General features: G+C 39.6%; 1 protein-coding gene across 1 annotated transcript in view; it reads right to left on the bottom strand.

Moving 5' to 3' along the window:
* The window catches only part of PRKN (parkin RBR E3 ubiquitin protein ligase), an 858,599-nt gene that overhangs the window by 460,855 nt on the left and 375,639 nt on the right, over nt 1–22,105 (bottom strand). The window contains exon 5 of the mRNA XM_044421581.1: nt 2,304–2,387. Within this exon, the coding sequence (XP_044277516.1) occupies nt 2,304–2,387 (84 nt within the window). The remainder of the gene's footprint in view (nt 1–2,303; nt 2,388–22,105) is intronic.

Here is a 22,105-nt window from a genome sequence, read left to right as displayed (position 1 = left end):
GACTCAAGAAAATGCCCTGCAACAGGATAAAAAAGGGAAGGATTCTGTGTTATTGACAGTGAAGAACTGAACACCACTTTTAAACCCTTTAAGAGTGGCTATAAATCCCACCAGTTAACATATTTATTTATTTATTGTTTATTTAGTAAACTTCTATGCCGCCCCATCTGCCGAAGCCTCAGGGCGGCTTACAACAATAAATAAATACATATAATCATATAAAAACAATATAATTGGAAACACCCTGGCCAAAGATATAAAATCAATAAATAAGCTGACAATTAAAATGCCGTTTAAATAAAAAGGTCTTGGCCTGGCGCCGAAAAACATATAACGACGGCGGCAGGCGGACCTCTCTGGGGAGCGCATTCCATAGATTGGGCGCCACCGCAGAGAAAGCCCTCCTAATATCCTTCACGGAGGGTTCCCGGAGAAGGACCTTTCCCGCTAATCTCAAGGAGCGGGAGGGCACGTATGGACGTAAACGCTCCTTTAGGTAACCAGGACCCAAGCCGTTAAGGGCTTTATAGGTCATAACCAACACCTTGAATTGGGCCTGGACTTCAATGGGGAGCCAGTGGAGTTGACGGAGGACTGAAGTCATGTGAACATAACGCCCAGTCCCCATCAGTAGCCTGGCAGCTCTGTTTTGCATCAATTGAAGTATCCGGACCATCTTCAAGGGCAGCCCCACGTACAGCGCGTTGCCAAAGTCTAATCGGGAAGTTACCAACGCGTGTGTCACTGTCGCCAGGGCAGTCGTTCTCCAGGTGATGGATCAGCCAAAGCTGAAAGAAAGCGCTCCTCGCCACTGCTGTTACTTGAGCTTCCAGTGAAAGCTCTGGGTCGAAGAGCACTCCCAAGCTGTGGACCTTGTCCCTAAGAGGGAGTGCAACCCCATTCAGGACATATGTTTTCAAGAGCAGTGTCCCAAACATTCTAGCCAGAATTTATTTTGACTGACTTAATCATGCATAGTGTCATGTTGCGATTATAAAGTCTGCCACAAATGAAGTCACCTTTGTCATAATAAAGAGATGAAATGATTAATTCACACATAGTTAGGGGAAAGGTATCCTGATTACTGTAACACAATGCTTGAAAGGCTGAGTTACCCATCAGGTTTCTTGTGGGAACCATGGACAAACCTCAGTAGATGTATACTTCCTATAAGAAAAAAATAACCCTAGAAGCAAGATTGATGCTGAAGAAATAAAGTTAACATCCTTAAATAAAGGTCCAGAACAGTTGATAGTGAACATCAGTTGTGCTTTAGCAAAAAGATTAGAAATCTGGTTCAGAGATATGAATAGGTAATATTTTGGAAAACTCTGAGGACTGGTATGCACAATTATCACATTAGTATTGTCACATTATATGTTACTTCTCCCAAAATGTGTGTCAATACCCATATGAGGAAAATATTTCACAAGCAGACATTGGCAACCATGTTTCTTTTGGCCACCACAGGTGGCATGCCTCATGGCATGCTCTGAGGGTAGCTAAAGCAATCATGTTGCAAACCTAAGCAGGTATGGATTTGCGTGGATGGGACAAATGCTGGGAACCACATGGGCACTGCCTTAAATTTCATGATAGAAGAAAGGTGATTTATAAATCTTATGAATTAATAAATGAACTCCACAACACTTGGAAAATCGATAAAAGCTTGCTTGTGTAGCTGACTGTGCCTATTGTCCATAAAATCCAGCAAAACATTATATGCATAAATCCCGGAAAATGAATAACAGTTTTGCTTGGATATTCCACTAATGCCACAGTGACATAAGCTTGATTTTATTACTATAAGAGGTGTGTGGGTGGGTGGCACTCCTCTGGCTTTCCTCATAATTCCTCAGACATTTCAGCATTCATCTCAAATGGGCACTGTAATTCAGTGTCAAGGGTGAGATACAAATGACAAACCAAAGCAACAGCAGTTCAGTGGTGCTATTGCGATGCAAGGATTTTCCACAGTATTTAGTTGTTTAAAGAAGCATTTATCTTATTTGTTCAAATGTCATTTTCTTGCCACAGTCGTGATGTGAGCATTTCAAGGTAGCATTTAGACTTACTATGGGAACAAACTCATATGTGCAAACTTAAGGTTCTACGCTTGACAGATTTCACTTCAGCCTTATTTCCAAAATATTGTTGTGATGTTATGTTGCTCTGAGCTGCTGATCTTCATCAGTCACGATTATCTTAGAATCTGCATTCTGAAACAATTCAGTTCTTATGTTTAATTTGCATAACCAATTCATGCTAGTTTTGAGGACCTCCACATTTTAACATGGTCTTACCGCTTCTTCTCCACTGCAATTTTGGGACTGGCAAGTACCAGTAATTCTGTTCGGAATCAGAACATCTTCCCAGCAGGATGGACCCTTTTAAAAACAAAGCAAAAAAAATTAATATGCAGTTGGAAAGCAAATATTTCTATTTTCTTTTGGAAAATTCTTAAAGGGGAAGAAAGAACAAAAAGGAGAAACAACACTGCTTACTTACCTGTACCTGTAGCTCTTTGAGTGGTCATCTGTGCAGTCACTCATATGAGTTTGGTGCTTGTACAGTGACTCCACCTCTGGAACTTTCCAGAACTGAAACACTAAGGCAGGATGCCTGCCCTGCTTGCCTCCCCTGCATGCCTAGAGGGCAATGCTCCTGTCTTTCACCTCAGTTTTTCTATGAGTGCTGCAGTGCCACCCCCAGCCCAAGAAGAATGGTGCAAATCATACGAGCATGCTTGTAGAAAGGTGAGCTGTGTGACTTATACAGAAGACCACCTGAAGAGCTACAGTTACATGGAAACAACTTGCCCTTCTCTGTGGTGTCCCTGGATCATACATATGGGTGATTGGCTAGCTGGGTAACCAAAGGCAGAGAGAATAAGTGTCAAGTCAGTAAAAATGAAAGCACTGCTCATGTAAAGTATGCATCTTTCCTACCCAAAACATTTTTACTTTTGTTTTGCACTTGATGTACTTATTGAAGTTTGTATGCTGTGACTAAGTAGCAACCTTACATAAATCTTAAGGAGGAACACCTCAGCAAAAGGTACTGAGGAGGTAACATCCCACATGGAATGGGCCAGACAAACTGAGCAACCAACAGCTGGGCCCGAACATAACAGTGTATTTTTTGTGTATTTTTAAAAATACATATAGACAGGTTTTTTTCTTGGAACTGGAAAACCTTTGTTCCCGCCTCTTGAAGAATATTTTTCCCTTCTCTTTCCTTTTTTTCATAATAACAAGGGTCAGCCATAAGAAGGTTAAGAAAAATATAAAATAAAACTTTATCAAGAAGGTTAGAGTTTGTCCTAAGTTTTGGTACCAAGGAAAGACAAATAAGGCCAGATAAACCTGTACAAAAGTAACTAAATGTTTCCACCTTATTATGCTTTCAGTACCACTAATGTATATATGCTGCCTTTATTATATAATGCATCTTGTTTTGATATTTCCTGTCACTGCCATAGAAATGTGCATATATACAGTATATTAGATGGATGAAAGGAGCTGATTCCTATTGGATGGGCTTACTCTGTATTGCTGGTGTGCACTTACAATAGTTTTTTTCCTCCTAATGACTTTTGCTGTTGTTGCCTGTCTCTCAGACAGAGGTTAGAAAACGAACAAAGAGGGATTTATATTTTGTCCTCAATACTCTGGTACTGATGAAAAGCTTCAAGATGTTTGTTTGTTTGTTGTTGTTTTTTAAAGAAGTGGTCTGATAAAAACAGAAAGCTAGAGCCTTTGCATGTCTAAAATGTGCAGGGATGACTCCAAAGGTGTGGTTGGCTTGGGAAGAAGTTAGGAAGAATAGTTCAAATGGGAATCTGTCATGACCTTGGGCAGGAAAGTCAGTTCTGGCCTGAGTGCTGTTTTGTCCCTGTGAAGAGGGTCAGACTGGAGGGTCAACAGTTCTTTTGTTTGCTCTCTGGAGGTGTGATCTGATCACACTCTTCAAATGTACACAATCAAATAGCAGATGTGCCAAGTAGTTTGAAGGGTTTGCACATTAAAACCATGAAAAGGCTTTAGGCAGGGACTGGTTGGAAAATCAGCGGCTATAAATTATTTAGTCCTTTCAGGAATTTCCAAGCTAGTGAATAGGGAAAAATGTCCCTGAATCTGAGAGTGAAATGAAGATAAAACTGCCTCAACTACAAAGCATTAATAGAAACTGAAGAACATGGTGAAGAAAGCATGAGGCAGAATCAACTGTACCTCTGCCATAATTCCAAATAGCTGTTGGATTTCAGAACTAGACCAAGTCCTGTATGCAACCAAGCAAGACAAAATGACAGTGAATGTCCTGTCCAAGGAAAGCAGGTTCTGAGCTTCCTGAGAAAGACAGTTCCAACCTAATGAATCCAAGCAACTGGGGCAAAATGAGATTCCAGTACATTGACACAGAGGCTGTGGTCAGAGAGGTGTATAATAGAAAGAAGAGAAGTACAAAGTAGCATGTGAGACAGAGGCACAATGACCCAGTCACCCAGTAGTAACACACATATATTAATGACGACAAGAATATACAGAAGTAAAAATATGCATCCTTATGATCAATGCAAGTGCTCAGTCTCTTTCACAAAGAAGGGAAAGAATATAAGTCACAGACACTAGTCAGAACTGTATTGTTTGTCCTTTTTCTGGACCGTGAAATAATGGGACATGACATCTGGAGAGGCATGTAGAAGACTGATAGTCCCTCTCTGAGAAAGCAACAAAAACTTCTTACTATGGCCTAGCTCCACAACAGTGGATATACGGGACGGTATTGAAAAAGAAAAGAGAGACCATCAGATGAGATGTGGTACACATTTTCCAGCCTTTTAAAAGTTGAAGGAGCTGAAGAGGGCTTTTTCCCCAGGATTCTCTTGCCATCTGTAGGAAGGAGGGGATAAGTGCTAAAGTGACAAGATCAATGAATTATGAGTGGATGAAATCCACCACAGCATCATTGGACAGGAGAACCTGCCAACTGAATTTCAAAGCCTAAAGATGGAACCATGGCAAGCAATTGTTCCATGCAGCATTGTTGGGGATGAAGACGGAGGAATTGGCTATGAACACCCTGGTCCAGAGAAGAAGTAGAAGGTTGTGCTGCCTCAGATTCAGATGAATCCTATTGATGGCCATCTGATGATTCCAATGGAACTCTTTCAGTAGTTATGCTATGAAAGCAAGCTACTAAGCTACAAGTAGCCAAAGACAGGTCCTGTTGCACATTGCACTACAGAGACTCCAAGGGTTGGGGAAGGATCCCATTTAGTTGGAACTAATAATACTGCATATGATACCAAGAATGGTTGACCCTCCACCACAGAGACTAGAAGAAGCACTGAGATCAATGTGGCTTGCACTGATGCTACCAAGGTGACTGGAACCAAACATCTGGAATAATACAAGTCAGGTTTGCATTGGAATGGTGCCATAGAGAGCAATGGTGCCAAAAGGACACAGCAGGGATTACAGTTTTCAGTTCAGGACTTTTAGGTCTCTGCACCATCTGAATGGGTGAGAATAACAACAGTAGCAGTGTTGGGAGTTGGGACTGGTCCTGTTGGATATCAGCTTGTCTTGTAAGTCAGGCAATGACAATAATGTAGGGGGTATGAATCTACCTCTGGCAACCTAGAAAGGATTCCTTTTTCTTCTTGGGTCCTGCAGCCCAGTCCATGGAGGGCATTTAGCTTTGGCTTTTCTGCAGTAGATCCGTCTGCTGTCAGTGGTGAATTGCTTACCTGATGGATGGGATCCAACAGCAATTTAACTGATGAATTCAACTGTGCTTCAGGGACCAGTGCTTGGGATGATGAGAATGATGCCAGAACCAAAGTTCTTGTTAGAGCCATTATTAACAAACAGTCTTGATAAAATCACGGGTAAACAAGATCCCGATTACTTCACAAAATCTGCACTCTTCATTGTTTCCAAATGAAGACATAAGCAATGACTTCATCATAACTGCTTGGTGGCACACTGAAAAAGTGACCATGATTCTACTGTAACACTGTAACACAAAGAGAAAAGGCAGGGACTGTACCCAATGGTGTATGGAAATGGGCTCCTCTAGTAAGCACATTTACAGAATGGGGCCCAAAATTCATATGCTGCTGTTCAAGAAGACTAGTTCAAAACATGCTCACATTTTTTAAAAAACCCAACATGTAAGAGAGTGCACTAGACAAAACTAAGAGAATGAATAAGACAAATAAAAAGGTAGATAAAAACACTCAGCTTAGTTGCTCAAACTGAGTTATTACAGAAAGCTCTCAAAGCTGCTGCTGCAATGGCAGGTAAAGAGGGGGAGAGCTTGAGAAAAGGTTTTCTCAGTGGCTGCTCCAGATGTTCAAAATTCTTGCTAGAGAAGGCCAGGCTATCCTTTTCTGACGACCCTCTACTCAAGGGCAATACTTTTGTATAGTATACATTTGGTATACCATTTATGTATAAGTGCCTCCATGATGGGACTTCTCCTCATCCCTACACCCACCATATCCCTTAGACATCTGCTCTAGATGTTCCACCAGTCCTCTGAAGCAGATCAGGCTGTATGGAAAACTGGGTATGGAAGGCTGAATGGCAGACAGGAAAACTGCCGGTAGTTTGTCAGCAGCTGGTTGAAGTCTGATAGAACCTACAGTAACTGGCTTTAACAAGTTACTGCCTTCCTGCCTTGTTTTAATGTTTGTGTTACTATCATTTATTTTGTTTTATGTATTATACTGTATTTGTCTTGTTGTTAGCTTCCTTCATCTCCATTTGGTGGAAAGAGGGAATATAAGTTTTACAATTAAAGAAATATAAATGCAAAACACACCAGAAAAGCTTTCAAATATGGAAATATATAGACTGCAAACATAATTGCTACTGACAAGTCAATAGTAATTCACTCTAGCTCTGACGACATAATCCCACCACTGACCTCTTCCTACTAGAATAATGAGGGTGTTCAGTAAATAAATGACCACATTGTCCCTTGTGACTCTATATACCCTCCTCCCCCCTTTGTATCTAATAAGTCATTAAGACTGTTCCACCCAGATTAGGTCATGATGTTGCTTCCATTTGAAGAATGCAAATAGAAAGTCAGGTGCTCAATATATAGCAGCTATCATAATTATTTAAGTGAACAATTTGCAATACAGACATGTAGGTAAGTGTCTAATAATCACTATTGCGACAAGACCTTTGCTCATGTAAAGCAGCTTTCAGAATCCAACATATATTCATTGCCTTCAACTGTAATCATAGAAGAATCTGTACAATTATTGCAGACAGCAAACCTGCCAACTACTCTATGATTCTGCCAGTCCAATAATCAAAGTATGTGTCATAAGGACTACAATGTTATAATGAAATAACAGCAGGCATCCGATAAACAATGTAATCTGTCTCAACTTAAAAATCCTCCTTTCTGCCCCTGGCACCATGGTTCCCATAACTCCAAAGATATAGCTAGAAGTTGCATCCTTTTTTTTCTTTAGTAAAAATTCAAAAGTTAGTGCAGGGGATTTGATATGGATCCTAGCATGCTTTAAACTATTGCCTTTTCTGGGGTTTGGATCTTGATCAGGGGGAGCATTTACAATTAGCATTGTGAAAACATATTCATTTTTTAAAATGGTCACTTTCGAGTGATGGCAATTGCAGATGCAGAGGATTGGAAAGGAATGGGGAGCAGTAACTAGATCTGGTTGGCCTTGGACTTACTGCTAGAATAGACCTTTGCAGGAGTGTAGGGTTATAATGGTTCACTTGAGGCTCCTGATGGAACCAAATGGCTTTCTGAATGCACTTGAGTGATTTTCCTACTTGGTGTGTTGGATGGTATTGTCAAAGCCCTGGCAATCTGCAGAATATGGAAATGGCTTGGGCTACTGACACGATTACTCAGTGTCCTAAATGCCTTCTTGCTCCTCACAGAGCCAGGTCAGCTACCTGGTTTAACATGGAATTGAGGGCAAGAAAGCAAGAGTGATGTTGGTTAGAATGCCACTGAAGAAGACTGGGGATATTGACCGGAACTGCTGGGAGAGTTCATTTGAAGCTTTAGAGTAGGATGCCACCAATATGCTGATGACATTTGGCTCTATTGCTCTTTGTCACCTAACCCCAAGGAAGTAGTTGAAACTCTTGAGCATTGGTTGGGTTTGAAAATGGGCTACATGAAGGTGAACAAGTGAAGGCCAAGCTGAGGAGTTAGGCAGCAAAAAGGCGAACTGAGGAATTAGGATTCAGCCTGTTCTGGAAGGGGTTGCATTCCCTGTTAAGAATCAATTTCATAGCTTGGGAATACTCTTTAATCCAATGTTGTCCCTGGATCTTCAAGTTATGATAATGTCAAGGAGCATATTTGTGTAAGTATATGTTGTGTGATGTCTGCAACATTTCCTGAATCAGCTTGGCTTGGTAGCAGTTATTAATATCATAGTTATACCATATTTAGATGATTGCTATGTCCTCTACATGGGGCTATTTTGAACAGTAAAAAGTGTTCAACTAGAGCAAAATGTGGCAGCTCAGCAACTAACTGTGCACATTGTTGGGATCAAATTGCACCTCTCCTGAAAGACCTGTACTAGTTGCCAATTGCTTTCTGGACACAGTTCAAGGTGTAGATTTTGATCTTTAAAGCCCTAAATGACTTAGGATATGGATATTTAAGGAATCACCTTTCTTGTTATGGAGCTGTTGGTGTATGAAGATCTACAGGAGAACCTCTTTTGACAGTTACTTTATCTGCAGAGGCCCATTTGCCCCCCCCCCCCCCCACACACACTTTCTTCTGTATTGTTCCAAATTGTGGAATGTACTCCCTCAGTAATTACAGTGTTCTTTAGAAATGGAGTAAAGATTTTAGTTCTCATTTTTATGACTCTTTTATCAATCTATGTGCTGTTTGTTGCTTTGTATTGTATTTTATTTTTTAAAATGTATGTATTTCATGTTTTATTGTTTGTGTTGCATTTTAGTCTTTTAAATCTTTATAATCTGCCCAGAGAAAATTGGTTACTAGGTGCAATAAAACAGAAAAGATTTCTTTTCAACTTGACATTTCTACATATGCCATTTTAATGTTTTTGTGCTCTTGTTATTACAGTTTTTAAGGGACTGCAGCTCATAAGTAGAGTGCTTGCTTTGCATGCAGGAGGGTCCAAGGTGCAGCCCCTGGTATTTCCAGATCAGGCTGGAAAAACTCCTGTGTGAGACTCTGAAGAGTTGCTGACAGTCAGCGTTGACAATATTGAGCTAGATCAAAGGTCTGACTTACTAGAAGGCAGCATCCAATATCTATCTGTGACCATCTCTCCACATTTCTCCTCTAGAAAAATCAGAACAAGAAATGTCTGTCCAGTCAGAAACCAGCAATTATACTAGGAACCTTGATCACTATAATGCTGCAGCTACTCTCTGTGTGTTTGCTGTACAAGTTTAGAAGGAGCTCAAATATATACACACTTCCTTCAGAAAGTCACTGGAGATGGGGAGGTTGCACAGCAGAACCAGCAGAGCCAGAAGTCCAGTGATGTTGGGAGGACAATTAATGCCTCCTTCCACGTGTCTACTGAACATTAATTTCTGAAGTGGGATAATGGTTTGCCTGACTTTACAACTTAAGCATACTTAGCGATGTGCTGTGCAATCGTGATGCATTTATTCTTTTAGAAAAGGCAATTCTGACAAGCATATTCAACGGAAATGATATTTTGCAAAATGTAATGCAACAAAGCAAGGCTTGCTCAGGGAAACGAGCCTTTAAAAGTACAAGCACACTGCAAATATATATAAGTAGTCAACTAAGACCATAATCTCCCCCGCCCCATAGATTACCCATACTTTAGAAGGACTACAGACACCAGTGGTATTTAGCTGAAAGTCAGTCAAGGTGTTATGTTAAATAATGGGATTAGCAGCTACATCTGGCATTTTCAAAAATTAAATTAAGTATCTGTGTGGTGATTTTCAACAAGACTCCTGCACACAGGAAGCTGGTGGTTAAATCTGCACTCCCTAGACCCAAATCCCAATCAGAGCTTTGACGCTAGTTCCCACACAGGGTGGTATGATTTTGCAGTAACTGCAGCTGAAGAGGGATGGGCTAGACTTCACTCCACCTCTTGCTCAACAGTTCCAATGAAAACTATGTGCCCTCCCCACTCCCTAGAAGATCAACCATTTAATGTTTGTAATGCCCAAACATGGCTATTTATATATTAAAGTAACTTAAGCTAAAATAAAGGTTTGGCCCTGAGACAGTATTCAAATTTGAGAATGAAACTGTTGTCCTAATTAGATGTACCTCTCCTTGTTGGAAATTATGCTTGGAGTTCCAAATAATGTCTTGGAAATCTTGTACTGTCTTAGTTACATACACCCAGTCTACATTTTGTACTGTGCAAATGGCCATCTCTCTGTGTATGTACCTGATGGAAAGAGGGAGTCTGCAAGGCTGTTCAGAAAGCCATTAGGTTATCCAGACACCAAGCTAATATTGCTAGACACAGGACTGTGCAGCTAAATCTATGGTGCATGTGTGATTGCTTTGCAAAGATATATTTGCTTATATTCAGCTAAACTCACCAAGGAAGCTTGGTCGCGTATACAAAAGATGAATGTGATGAATGAGGTCTGCTCAGCAGAATGATCCTAGTCCCTAGATGTCACCTGCCGAATACAGGCTTTGACACAGAGAACTGGAGTGAGTACATCCCAAAAGCTACCTTACCCTTGTTCTAGACCATGGATTTGGTTCTCGTATGAAAGGCAATTGGGGTATGCCATGACTGATGGTCCTTTCTGTAAAGATGGGTCCCAGCAGTCCAAGGACATTTTACATTCAGCACTGCATTGATACAATAATGTAAAAAGAAGTTTTACAAATTTTATTTTATATGATTAGAACAAGCGCACAGGACTACAGTTGTGCATCAGTAAAACAATACATGGAAGGAATTTTCATGTAATCATATGTACAACTACATCCAAGCTGTAGTGTGTTACTAAAGCTGTTTATATGTTTTGCTAATATAGAGGGCAAAAACAATATGAATGAACGGACAGAACTATGGTGAACTGTGCACAGATTAATTTGTGAATTTTCAGAATCAACTCTTCCTGAGCCCTGTTCAGACTTGAAGGTATAATTGTTAACTGGAGCTTCACATATTATTGGTAGATGCAGAAAAATGCAGTGAATTTTGGATCCAGTTTTGAATAACATTTAAAAAATTAAAACAAACAGCTATCAACACTGAATTGACACAAAAATTAAAATGATGCCTCTATATCAGCTACACTGATACTAAATAAATGTACCAAAACAAAGAAAACAAAACAAAACACACTCTCCACAACAAAACACCAGAGGAACACTTCAAGTGCAATTATTTTGTTCTCCTAAGCCTCAAAGAAATCTATCCATCTGCAATCAGCCAATCAACTAAACTACTGAAATCCATGCGCATTACATGGGTTACAATTATTAGCTTACATTAATCAAAGAAGAGAAAAACCTTCTTGATTGCAAAATTAAAAAGGCCACCACAGTTGTAGTGCTATTTCCAAGCTACTGGGGTAAGTTCATAATGAAAATGTCATAGAAACTGGCACACCTAAAAATTGTAATTTCATTTTAAAATGGTTTTAAAAGATTGTAAAATAAAACAGATCTTTTTAAAAATCAAATACTACATTATTCTTGCCAGCAGTCAGAATTGGGTGACTGAATGACTGGGACTTGCAACATAATTTTCAATTACAGGAGAGGCACTGTTGAGCATTTCAAACAGACAGCTAACCACGCCATCCTGCAGAGCACACCACTGCATCCACATCCTGCTTTTCTGTGTTACTCAACAGTCTGTAGTTCCACAGCACGATTAATTCTTGGGCTGTTTCTGGTAGGGATTTGCCTACCATACAGTTTTTTTTTAAAGCCTGCCCCCAATGCCCATCAGTACTTCCACCTGAGCATACATATACAGTAGCTCTTTCTCTTGTTTCTCAGTGGGCCATACAGCTTCCAGCTTATGTACATAATAATTTCTCCTTGAATATCTTCACTATCAGATGTTATGTGAAAAAGGTGCTTTCTAAAACTAAGCTATTACATTGGTTGTAGATTGTACAGCTCTATATTGTGTGAAATAAGAACTTCCAGAGAATCACAGAAAGTAAAACTCTAACCCTAACACTATTTTCACTGCTTATTGTTACACTTTTCTCCCTTGTCCTCCTCATCCTCAGTTTACTCTTCCTACATGACCAGTTATTGATATTGAGCAACTCTGAACAGAAACATTTTCTATTGAACTAACTCTGTCAAGAACCATGTACATTGATAATCCTGCAAACACACACACACACACACACACACACACACACACACACACACACACACTACTAGTAAGGATGAAGATACCAGAGAAACCACCAAGATAATGACGGTGGTGATGACAGTTTTGCTATATTATTTATATAGTGCCATCAAGGTACGTGGGTCCTTGTAGAGTTAAGAAAGCATTGCCTTGAGGAAGAGATGCTGTCCCACCAAGGGTGAGCTATGCCATCTGTTTCCCACCCTGACACCTTATAAGAAAGGCTGGAACTACAGTTTGGGAGGTGCTACTCTGAGGAAAAAAGATGTGTGAATTTGTTGCACTTGCTGAGTTTTTTTAAAACGCTGTTTTAAATAGTCTGTTGCAATGTTATGCTGCTCTTTTGCATTCTATTGTTGTATTTTAATGTATTATAAAAATTATCCTTAACCACCCAGAGAGTTTTGGCAGGGAAGTGCTTCAGGATGTAACAGTTATAAAATACAGCTTTATTTACAATAAATCTCAATGTATCTGGCTGTATTATGTTAGGATCCTGATTCAGTAGTAGCTTTAAATTGTCTTCTTGAGAAGGGTTGGGGTTGGGGTTCGATAGCTGGCAGAGAAGATGTCAATCTGGTGCTACAACATGCAACATATCTGTGTGATCATAAGCAAAGCAGATGGGAGATTGGTGACATGTGTGTGAGATCCCATGCTCTAATCACAACTTAGGCAAAAGAATCAGTCCATCTCATAAGAAGTTCAGATCTGGTCTGTACTATATTACAAAGCTTCCCTTTCACTGTAAGACTTCCCAGAAAACTATCATTAGCCTTACTGACTCCTTTTATTGAAAATAAATCTTGAATTTTCCAACAGTGGTCTTTCTTCATTCCTACCTACTAACTATTCTATTGCCCCAGTATGATCTTCAAGACCTGCCATTCAAATACTTTTAATAAACATAACAACTATTCTCTACTCTGGTAAGAACTTGCAACAGATTAGAAGGTGAAATAATACACTTACTTTTATTGTTCAATTTCCATTTCAAGGACTACCTAAAATTAATTGCTACATCTGATTCATTTGAGCAGCCACTGCTTCTAGGCAGATGGGATGTACATTTATGAAACAGATTGCAACCTTGAGGCTCAGAAATGGAAGAAAAAGCAACATGAATACAGATTTGATACATACAAAGTGGGATGCTTGCTATACATTTGCATCAATTCAACTGACACAATTCAGTTACATTTTGGCCTTTAGTGTAAGAGACTGTCAAAATTTAGAAAACTGTACTCTAGTGCAAGAGATTATTCAGAAAACGTAGAGGCAACAAAGTTTTGAGTTATTAAAACTAAAAATCTATGTGAATTAAAAAATTACCCAAGAAGTCCAAAACAGCAGAAATTAATTGTAAAAGGGAATCATTCACAAAAATAGAAGATTCCTGAAAAAAAAGGTGGAAAACAACTATAAGAAAGTTAAGAACTGTTTAGGCCTGGAATGACAGGCTCCCGCATGTCAAAACTCAGAGGCACACAAACATCCAGTCCAGAGCAGTGGAAATGACAGAAACAAACTCCACCTCCCTACTTCTTCTGCAAGGAGTTTCAGCTATCTGAATTCAGCCATCTAGTTACTATGCTTCGCAAAGGGACGGAGGGAGAATGGGTCACCATCAGAATACCTTGCTTCCTGGTGGCCCCAGTCTCCTTTCCTTACCACCCCCTTTACTCCCTTTCCAGTGTTGATTTTCCACCATTAGATAAACAACTAACCTCCCCCCCCCACACACACACACACACTGGCTTCAGGTGGGGTGATGGTGAGGAGAGGCATCTGAGCGTAGATTTCCACCTCCAAAGTCGGAGCTTTGTTTCTGATCTCAGATCTGGGAATCCTAAGTATCCTGTGTCACACAGCTACTGTCCTAGGGGCCATATGATCACTCTGTTGTGGAAGTTATTTAAAATCACTATAAAAGATTCAGCTGAGACACACACCCCAAATTAGAGAAGGCATTAAACAAATGCAAGCAGAATACCAGCGCAGTTAAATAACAAAGAAGATATACCAGGGGTGGCCAACCAAGGCTTGGGAGCTGCCTGTGGTTCTCTGAGTTTATTTTGTGGCTCACCACCCACTGGTGCAGGCACCCATGGATGCCTGTTTGCCCCTTGCTGCTCCTCCTGGTGCCTATGATCACCCACTTTCAGCTTTCAAACATCTGACATTTACTGTATGTGGCTCTTCCACTGAGCAAGTCTGGGCATCCCTGGGCTATACCCTTCCACCCCTAGCAAATAACAAAATGCAAATAGAAAACCAAATATAGAAATGATTTAAGACGTCTTTAAACAACGTAGAAAATCATCCTGAGAAACAATGGAACTGTTCGATGACAAATTTGGAGTAGAGCTACTATACAGAACATGAATAAAGTATTTGGAAATTATGTATTAGACTTTACTTCAGAAAATGTTAGAGAGATATCTACACCTGAACCATTGCTTTTGACATTGCCTTTGAAGAACTGTATTGCATAGAGATGAGATAAATGAAGTTTTAAATGTTAACGTACATATTAAAATGTAACAAGTCACTTGGTTGGAAGTCATTCATTGGAAAGTTCTTTAAAATTCAAATGTAATATTGCCGAATTACTAAGTCAAGTATGACTAGATTTGACCAGCTTGTTCTGGATTATTTTATGAGCTACGTATGATGAACAAGGGTGAATACAGGTACCGGGTTGCATATCCAAGGCCTGCTTGGATTTTGTTGAGTCATGTGAATCTAGGCAGCATGGTTGTTTAACCCTCACATAACCCATACTCCTTGGATTCAACCTGACACAACATCCTGACCAGGGCTGGTCTATTCAGAATGGCAGTTCATGAGCTCCAATCTGCACATTGAGTTAAATTATCCAAACTGTCTGTTATATGCAAACAGACCCGTGTATAAACAACTTCTTGCTATAAGGCAACCCCTGGAGAAAAATGGTTCAAGGCAATTAAAGTTCTAGGATAATATAAAGCAGCAAGATGCAGAACTAGTATCTATTCCAGGTAAACTGTTAGAAAGTTTTGGCATTGCAAACTGTTAAACAGAAAGGAATCCTTGCTGGGAAGAATCCTTGGTGGAAAACCATGGTTTCTTCAAATTGAGAATCTTGCCCAATTACTTTTTGAAATTATTTGAAGATGTCAAATAATTTGTCATATTAATCTGAAGCATGCATGATTCAGGAGAAACTGTATGCTGGAATTTTGAGGAAAAAAGGTATTTTTGGTAAAATCTATTGTTCATAATGGGGAACAGCTGCCTTATACACTGAAAACACATTTTTCACAATGAAGAGGAATTAAAATTTATAATATTGCCTAATTTGAACCTTACCCTATCTGGATTAACACTGGTATTATCTAGCATTAAAAATCATCCAGAGTTCTGGGTGAAAAATGAGCTAACCAGACTTGTACATGCCACCACATTATTTAGGGCAATAAAAGCCCAAGCAAACTAGATATGTGAGTAAGCTGAAAAGCAGTACCAATCATGAGGCAAAGATGGCTGCAAAAACCAAGCCATGGCTGCCTTCAGATGTTGTTTGTGGTCTTCCCAGAGGCATTTAGCTGGCTACTGTTTGAAAAAGGATGCTAGACTAGAAAAGCCCTCGGGCTAATCCACAGTGGTCCTTCTTGCAATGACATGCATAACAGATAGTAGGCAAACTAGAATGTCAAGACGTAACAAATGAGATTGCTGTAGCGCAGGATTCTAAGGAAGATTTTGTACACTGAGATGCTTCTGACAACATTATGAGGCAGACTTAGAAAACGCTGTTGCTTAAAAGGGGACAGATGAAATAATAGTAGGAACCGAAGTAGGAACTATCTCCAGGTGGTCCTGAATGATACTGATTTTCTTGACCCATTTCAAATTGGCCTCAGAATGGGATACCGAGTTAAGACTGCTTTGGTTGCTTCAATACTATCAACCATAGTTATCCTTCTGCATTTTCTGAGGAAGTTGGAAATTAGAGGCACTGCTTTACAGTGGTTCTGCTCCTACCTCTCAGGATGGTTCCAGATGATGATGCTTGGAGACTGTTGCTCCTCTTAAAAAGAGCTGACTTGTGGAGTCCAACAGGGCTCCATTCTGTCTCCAATGCTGTTTAACATCTACATGAAGCCACTGGGAGAGATCATCTGGAAGAGTGAGGCTGGATGTTATCAGTATGCTGATCACACCCAGATTTTCTTGTCCTTATCATCACCTGTTGCTTCTTCTAGAGACAATGGCTCCTCTCTGAATAACTCCCTGAAGCTGGAAATGGGCTGGATGTGGAAAACAAACTGAAGTTGAATCCAGACAAAATGGCGGTGATTGCTGTTAAGGTCCAAATCCAGGATTAGAGGTGTGTCAACCAGTTCTATTCAGGGTCACACTTCCTCTAAAGACAGTGTTCACAGTCTATTTGAGATGTCAGCTCAGACAGAAGCCCTGGGCAAGAGAGTTTTAGCTGATTCACCAATTGTGTGCCTTCCTGGAGGAGAATGGCCTGAAAACAATTTCTTTTAGGCTTGATTTCTTCAATGTACTCTAAATAAGGCTATCCTTATACCTCCTCTAGAAACTGCAACCAGAACAAAATATGGCAGCCAAGCTGGTATCTGGAACATCATGGAGAGACCACTTATCACCTACTTTAAAGCCTTGAACTGGTTGTCAGTGTGTTTCCAGATACAGTACAAGGTGTTCATAATAACCTTTAAACCCCTTCATGGCTTGGGTCCAAAATACCCTCAGGAGCAGCTTTGCCCATACATTCCGCCTCACCAGCTAAGGTCCTTTGGGGATATCTTCTGAAGTCTACTTATGTAAGAGTAATGTCATCTTTCCAGAGTGGAATGGTTGCCGCTAAGTTGTGGAATGGTATGCCAGGAGAGGTGCAACTGTTTTCCCAAATTCCCACCTTTAAGAGGAAGTTAAAAACATATCTCTTCAGACTGGCCTTCCCAGATTAGTTATGTCAGTGTTATTTAATATGTTGTATTAGTCAATATTACTTACTGTTGGTTTATTTTGTTGCAAACCACCCAAAGGAATGGAGCAGTATATAAATATTCAGGTAAATAAAATAAGATAAATAAAGTGTTCTGTGAGGGGGCAATTCTGAGTTCAGGTCTGCTGAGGGCAACCACCATTTTTATTGAATTGAAACTGAGGGCAACCACCATTTTTATGACAATTGTAATAACTGCACAGAGTTAAATTTTATTCCACCCAGTCTTCTCTGGAATTATTATACAAAGTTTTTTAACAGGAAATATAATAGTTGGTATTGAACCAGATACAGAAGACAGCAGAAGGGAGTGTTTTCTTTAGAATGCTCTGGATATGGGTTCCTGGGTCATTTTGCTGCTAGGCCAGGCAGAACTTTAGCCTTTGCAACGAAGACATGCTGCTTGCACTTCTGGAACATAAGACTGTACATGTGTTGTGTACCTCTTGCCAGAAATGCAACCAGCAGATCATTTTATACTGCTTTTATAAAACAAACAAACAACTTCCTTTTATACTCACAATGTATGTTCTTCTCAATTTCCAAGCTCTACACAAAGTATATGAATAATATATTCAAAAAGAGTCTGCTGTTTCCTTCCACTACAAAACTATTGCAGGAGACAAATTAGATTTCAAGATGGAGTAATGCATTTCTATGTAGACTTATCACGTTTAATTTAGGAGAACCATTTGATTATCATCATCTGCTTAAGCTCCCTTTCCTAAGAATAATCTTGCTGTGGCACAAATGGGGCTTTCAATGATCCAGATTAGAGCTGGTCAACGACCACATGATGTGTTTTTAACTGTTGCGTGATAGATCTTGTTTCAATTCAGAGCATGGAAATGGATTTGAATAGCAACAGATATTATCATGTAAAGCTTCATTTCTTTTGCAATCCCTTATATCTTGATAATTGCTAATCCAACTGGACTGCATTTATTAAATGAGATAAGACACGCATTCAATTTAAAGTGAATGCATGGGCATTATCATCCTATAAACGTTATTACTTTGTTTCCAAATACTTCCCTGAATGTTATGGTGAACTTACCGTCTGAGTCTGCAAAGCACGTTCTACCCTGTCAGGCTATTATTCAGCAAGGAGGGGAAGCAAGTACAATAGAAAGCAAGAAGGAAAGATTGTACATGTGAGTAAGAGACACACCTTAGCTCCCTGACTCTTTGCTCCATTTATTGATTCTGGAAGCTCAGTATAAAACAAATTTCAGGTAAATGCTAAAAGAAATTTATAAAATTGCTTATTTGTCTGCCTTGCATATTAATACCCCTTTTACTCCACAGCAAAAAGGTAATTGCAAATGGCAGAAGAGATAGCCACTTAGAGAATCCATTGTGACTACCTGGTGGCAGAGAAATCAATCAATCGATCAATCAATCAATACCCTACAATTTCTGTGACATGTATTTGAGAGAAGGGAATATAGCTGCTAAGATCCACTAAGAGATCTGAGTGAATAGCTCTGAAACTCTTGTCCATCATATGAATGAAAAGTAGTTGAACTCTGACAGTGGCCACTAATGTGACTGTAGACCCCTTTCTTGAAACTTAGCCTTCCCATTTTTTATATGAACATATTGTCTTACAGGCAATTAGGGCTGCTGTGAAATAGGTTCTATTGCTGCAGAAAACTGTGGGATCAAAGGGCTCGTTTTAGGGTGTTGGGATTCAGACCATACCTCTGCCTTGAGGTCACCTTTCAGGCAAGAACTTATCCTTTGCCACGCCTCCCATGGCAGGCATTTTGTGATGGAACCCAGAACTGTTTCTCAACTGCCTAATGTACTCATGCCCCCTCACAGAAGTTGCCTGCTCCATTATGTCTTGCATTATGCATTTGATCTGATAGTTTGCTATTGATGCATCTTTCAAAGGCACACAGTATTCACAGGCTTTATATCCTTATAGATTTGGACTCTGCATATTGAGATAATGTACAACATAAAATGGGCAGGTATGGCATCATGGTTTGATACTGCCAGCTAGCTGCTGAGGTTCCAGGAAGGTCCTCTCCTGTCCTGAGTTAACTGCAGCAGCAGCAACAACAGCCATGTGCGTGTGTACTGGGGGGGGGGGGCAGCCACATCTCCCTTTCATGCACGTGTCATTGCCTGAATAGGTAGCGCCAGCAGCGTCAGTGGTAACTGCTGCTCTTCTGAAAATAAGTTAAGCTGTTTCCTAACTTCCCACCGTCCAACCTGGTCACGATGAGCAAAAAGTGCATCATTAATCAAGCTTATATTTTTTTAAGTGTTAATGTGTGTGGAATGTTTATTTTGGTGCAGCTACATATTTCACTACTCTTCTGAAATATACAGAAATCAAAAAGATTACTATTAAAGAATATTATGTGAATTGGCTTTAGCGGTATACATAATATATACCCTCTTTAATAAAGATTGTTCTATCATTTTCCAACCCAGAGAAAATCCTCTTATCTTTGCTTGCACACAAATTCTAAATCTTCAACACATCTTTACTTAAAACACAAATAATCAGAAATAACTGCATATATGCTTGCCAAGACAACTCAATATACAAAGCAAGGACTTTAATTTGCATTTCTTCTGTTAACAACAATAATTGTCTTGTAAATAACTTGCGGCACTGCCATGCAGATAATATGTGCCACACTGAAGTATATACAGGAGGTGATAAATCAAAAGTGTAGAGAAAGGAGATCCCTGCAGCCTCCAAATTAATATTCCAAATAGTTAAAAATGGCTTAAATATGGTAACTGACATTCATGGGTTTATCTTATATATTTACTGTGTGATAAATATAGTCCAACTCTTGCTGAAATTGAATTCAACTTCTTCAACAGGAATATACAGAGCAAGCATCATCTGAGCAAGCCAGCTCTCAGTCAGCAAAAAGATTTATGTCATGGTCCTGATTTTCAGTGTATTATCATGAAAAAAGCTAAATTATGTAGGATAGATTTTTAGATAAGAAGTTACACTCTAAAACATTAGCTTAAAATCCATCCTGACCTGGAAAGGGTCCAGCATTCTGAATGATGCTCTATCACAACTCCTCAGATGCTGCAGTGCAAGACTGTAAAATCAAGATTACACACACGATACCTGGAGAAAATACGATTGCTACATAGCCCATTTCTGATTTTTGCACACAATCAGCAACATGAGAGAAAAAGCTAAGTATTATTAAGAGCTGCAGAAGCAAACCATCTGTATATCAAGCAAAAGGAACAACGATTTGGGATCTTAAGTGCAAAGAAACAGCATACAAAATAGGTTAAAACCAGATTATTATTTTTATTTATTTATTCAATTTATATCCTGCCTTTTTCCTACGAAGGGCTCAAGGCAGCTTACATCTCCTCCTCCATCTTATCCCCACAACAACAACCCTGTGAGTAGGTTGGGCTGAGAGTCTGTGACTGACCCAACGTCACCCAGTTGGCTCCATGGCTGAATGGGGACTAGAACTCAGATTGTCTGAGTCCCAGTCCCAGGCTCTTAACCACTACACCACACTGGCTCTCATGCATTGATGGTATTTTAAGTCTAAAAATTACACATGGAAAATATTATTTACATAAAATTTTATGGGAAACAACCAAGAAATATAAACATTTAATGCATCCAAGTAAAAGTAGTAATAAATTAGCTCCCGCTCCGCATTAGTTGGAATGCTTCAGGCACACCTGTCATCTATATAAGAATAGGAGGAACTATTAATTGAAAGGGAAGTGGTGGTGTTTTCCAGCCCAATTTTACCTTTGTAACTCTCTTGCGGAAAGACGGTTGCAAGGAAGATTCAATTAAGAAGGGTAGCTGAACCCTTCTAGAGCCTGCCATTTACCTCCTGCAAATGATTTTCTCAAGCTTATGTGTGTTTGAATGAACTTGACTCATCTGCTTCTTATTGTTCCACACATAGTTGATTTCTGGGGATGACTGCAGGAGAAAACTATGTCTGGGAGGGAAATATTTGCAGAATTTAGAGGTATGGCAAGAGTTAAGTACTTCCCTGCATAGGCATTCAAAGTTACCAGAACAAAAAACAGGCATTACAAATTGGGGGAAGTATTGGGGGGGGGGGCGTTAAGATCTGGATTGGCTTCTTTCCACCTACTTTGGAGCAAAAATGAAAAAAAGTAGCTACTAGACACAGACTGAAAGTAGCATCTGTTTTGGCCCTCAGATGAGCTTAGTAAACACTTATTCACCATCATAATGTATGAGTAATACAACCTAAGATAATCTCTTTCTGTAAAGGAAAATGAGTTAGAAAACACCAATAAACACAGGGGCAGAAAATGTCTTTATAAATACCTGCTGCCCTTTTAATGTTTCCCCTTAAGTCTGTCCCCTTATGGAGACTCAATAAATGTATACAGGGACATTCAAAACCAGTTGAAGTTGGTAAAAACAAGTATGGACTGTACTGTTGGACTGACATGTTACACACAGCTATGAACTAAAACCAAAGAAGTTCAAATATAGCACTTGCTCAAGCACTTACTGAATGATAAAAAGCCTTGCCTTGTGCTAGTTTAAGACCAGAGTTAAGGCTACCTCACTATCTCATGTTGGTTTAAGCTCCACAAAGCTAGGAAATTGGAAGCTTAGGTTTATGCCTTAATAGATTTGCCCCATGATCAGTAATGACACTGCGCAATGTCACATACTCTGCTTGCTT

The sequence above is a fragment of the Varanus komodoensis genome, unplaced genomic scaffold, assembly GCF_004798865.1.
Source record: "Varanus komodoensis strain SLA01 unplaced genomic scaffold, ASM479886v1 scaffold1, whole genome shotgun sequence".
NCBI classification, from domain to species: Eukaryota; Metazoa; Chordata; class Lepidosauria; order Squamata; family Varanidae; genus Varanus; species Varanus komodoensis.
Note: the sequence above shows the minus strand (reverse complement) of the source record. Positions and strands in the feature narration are given on the sequence as shown.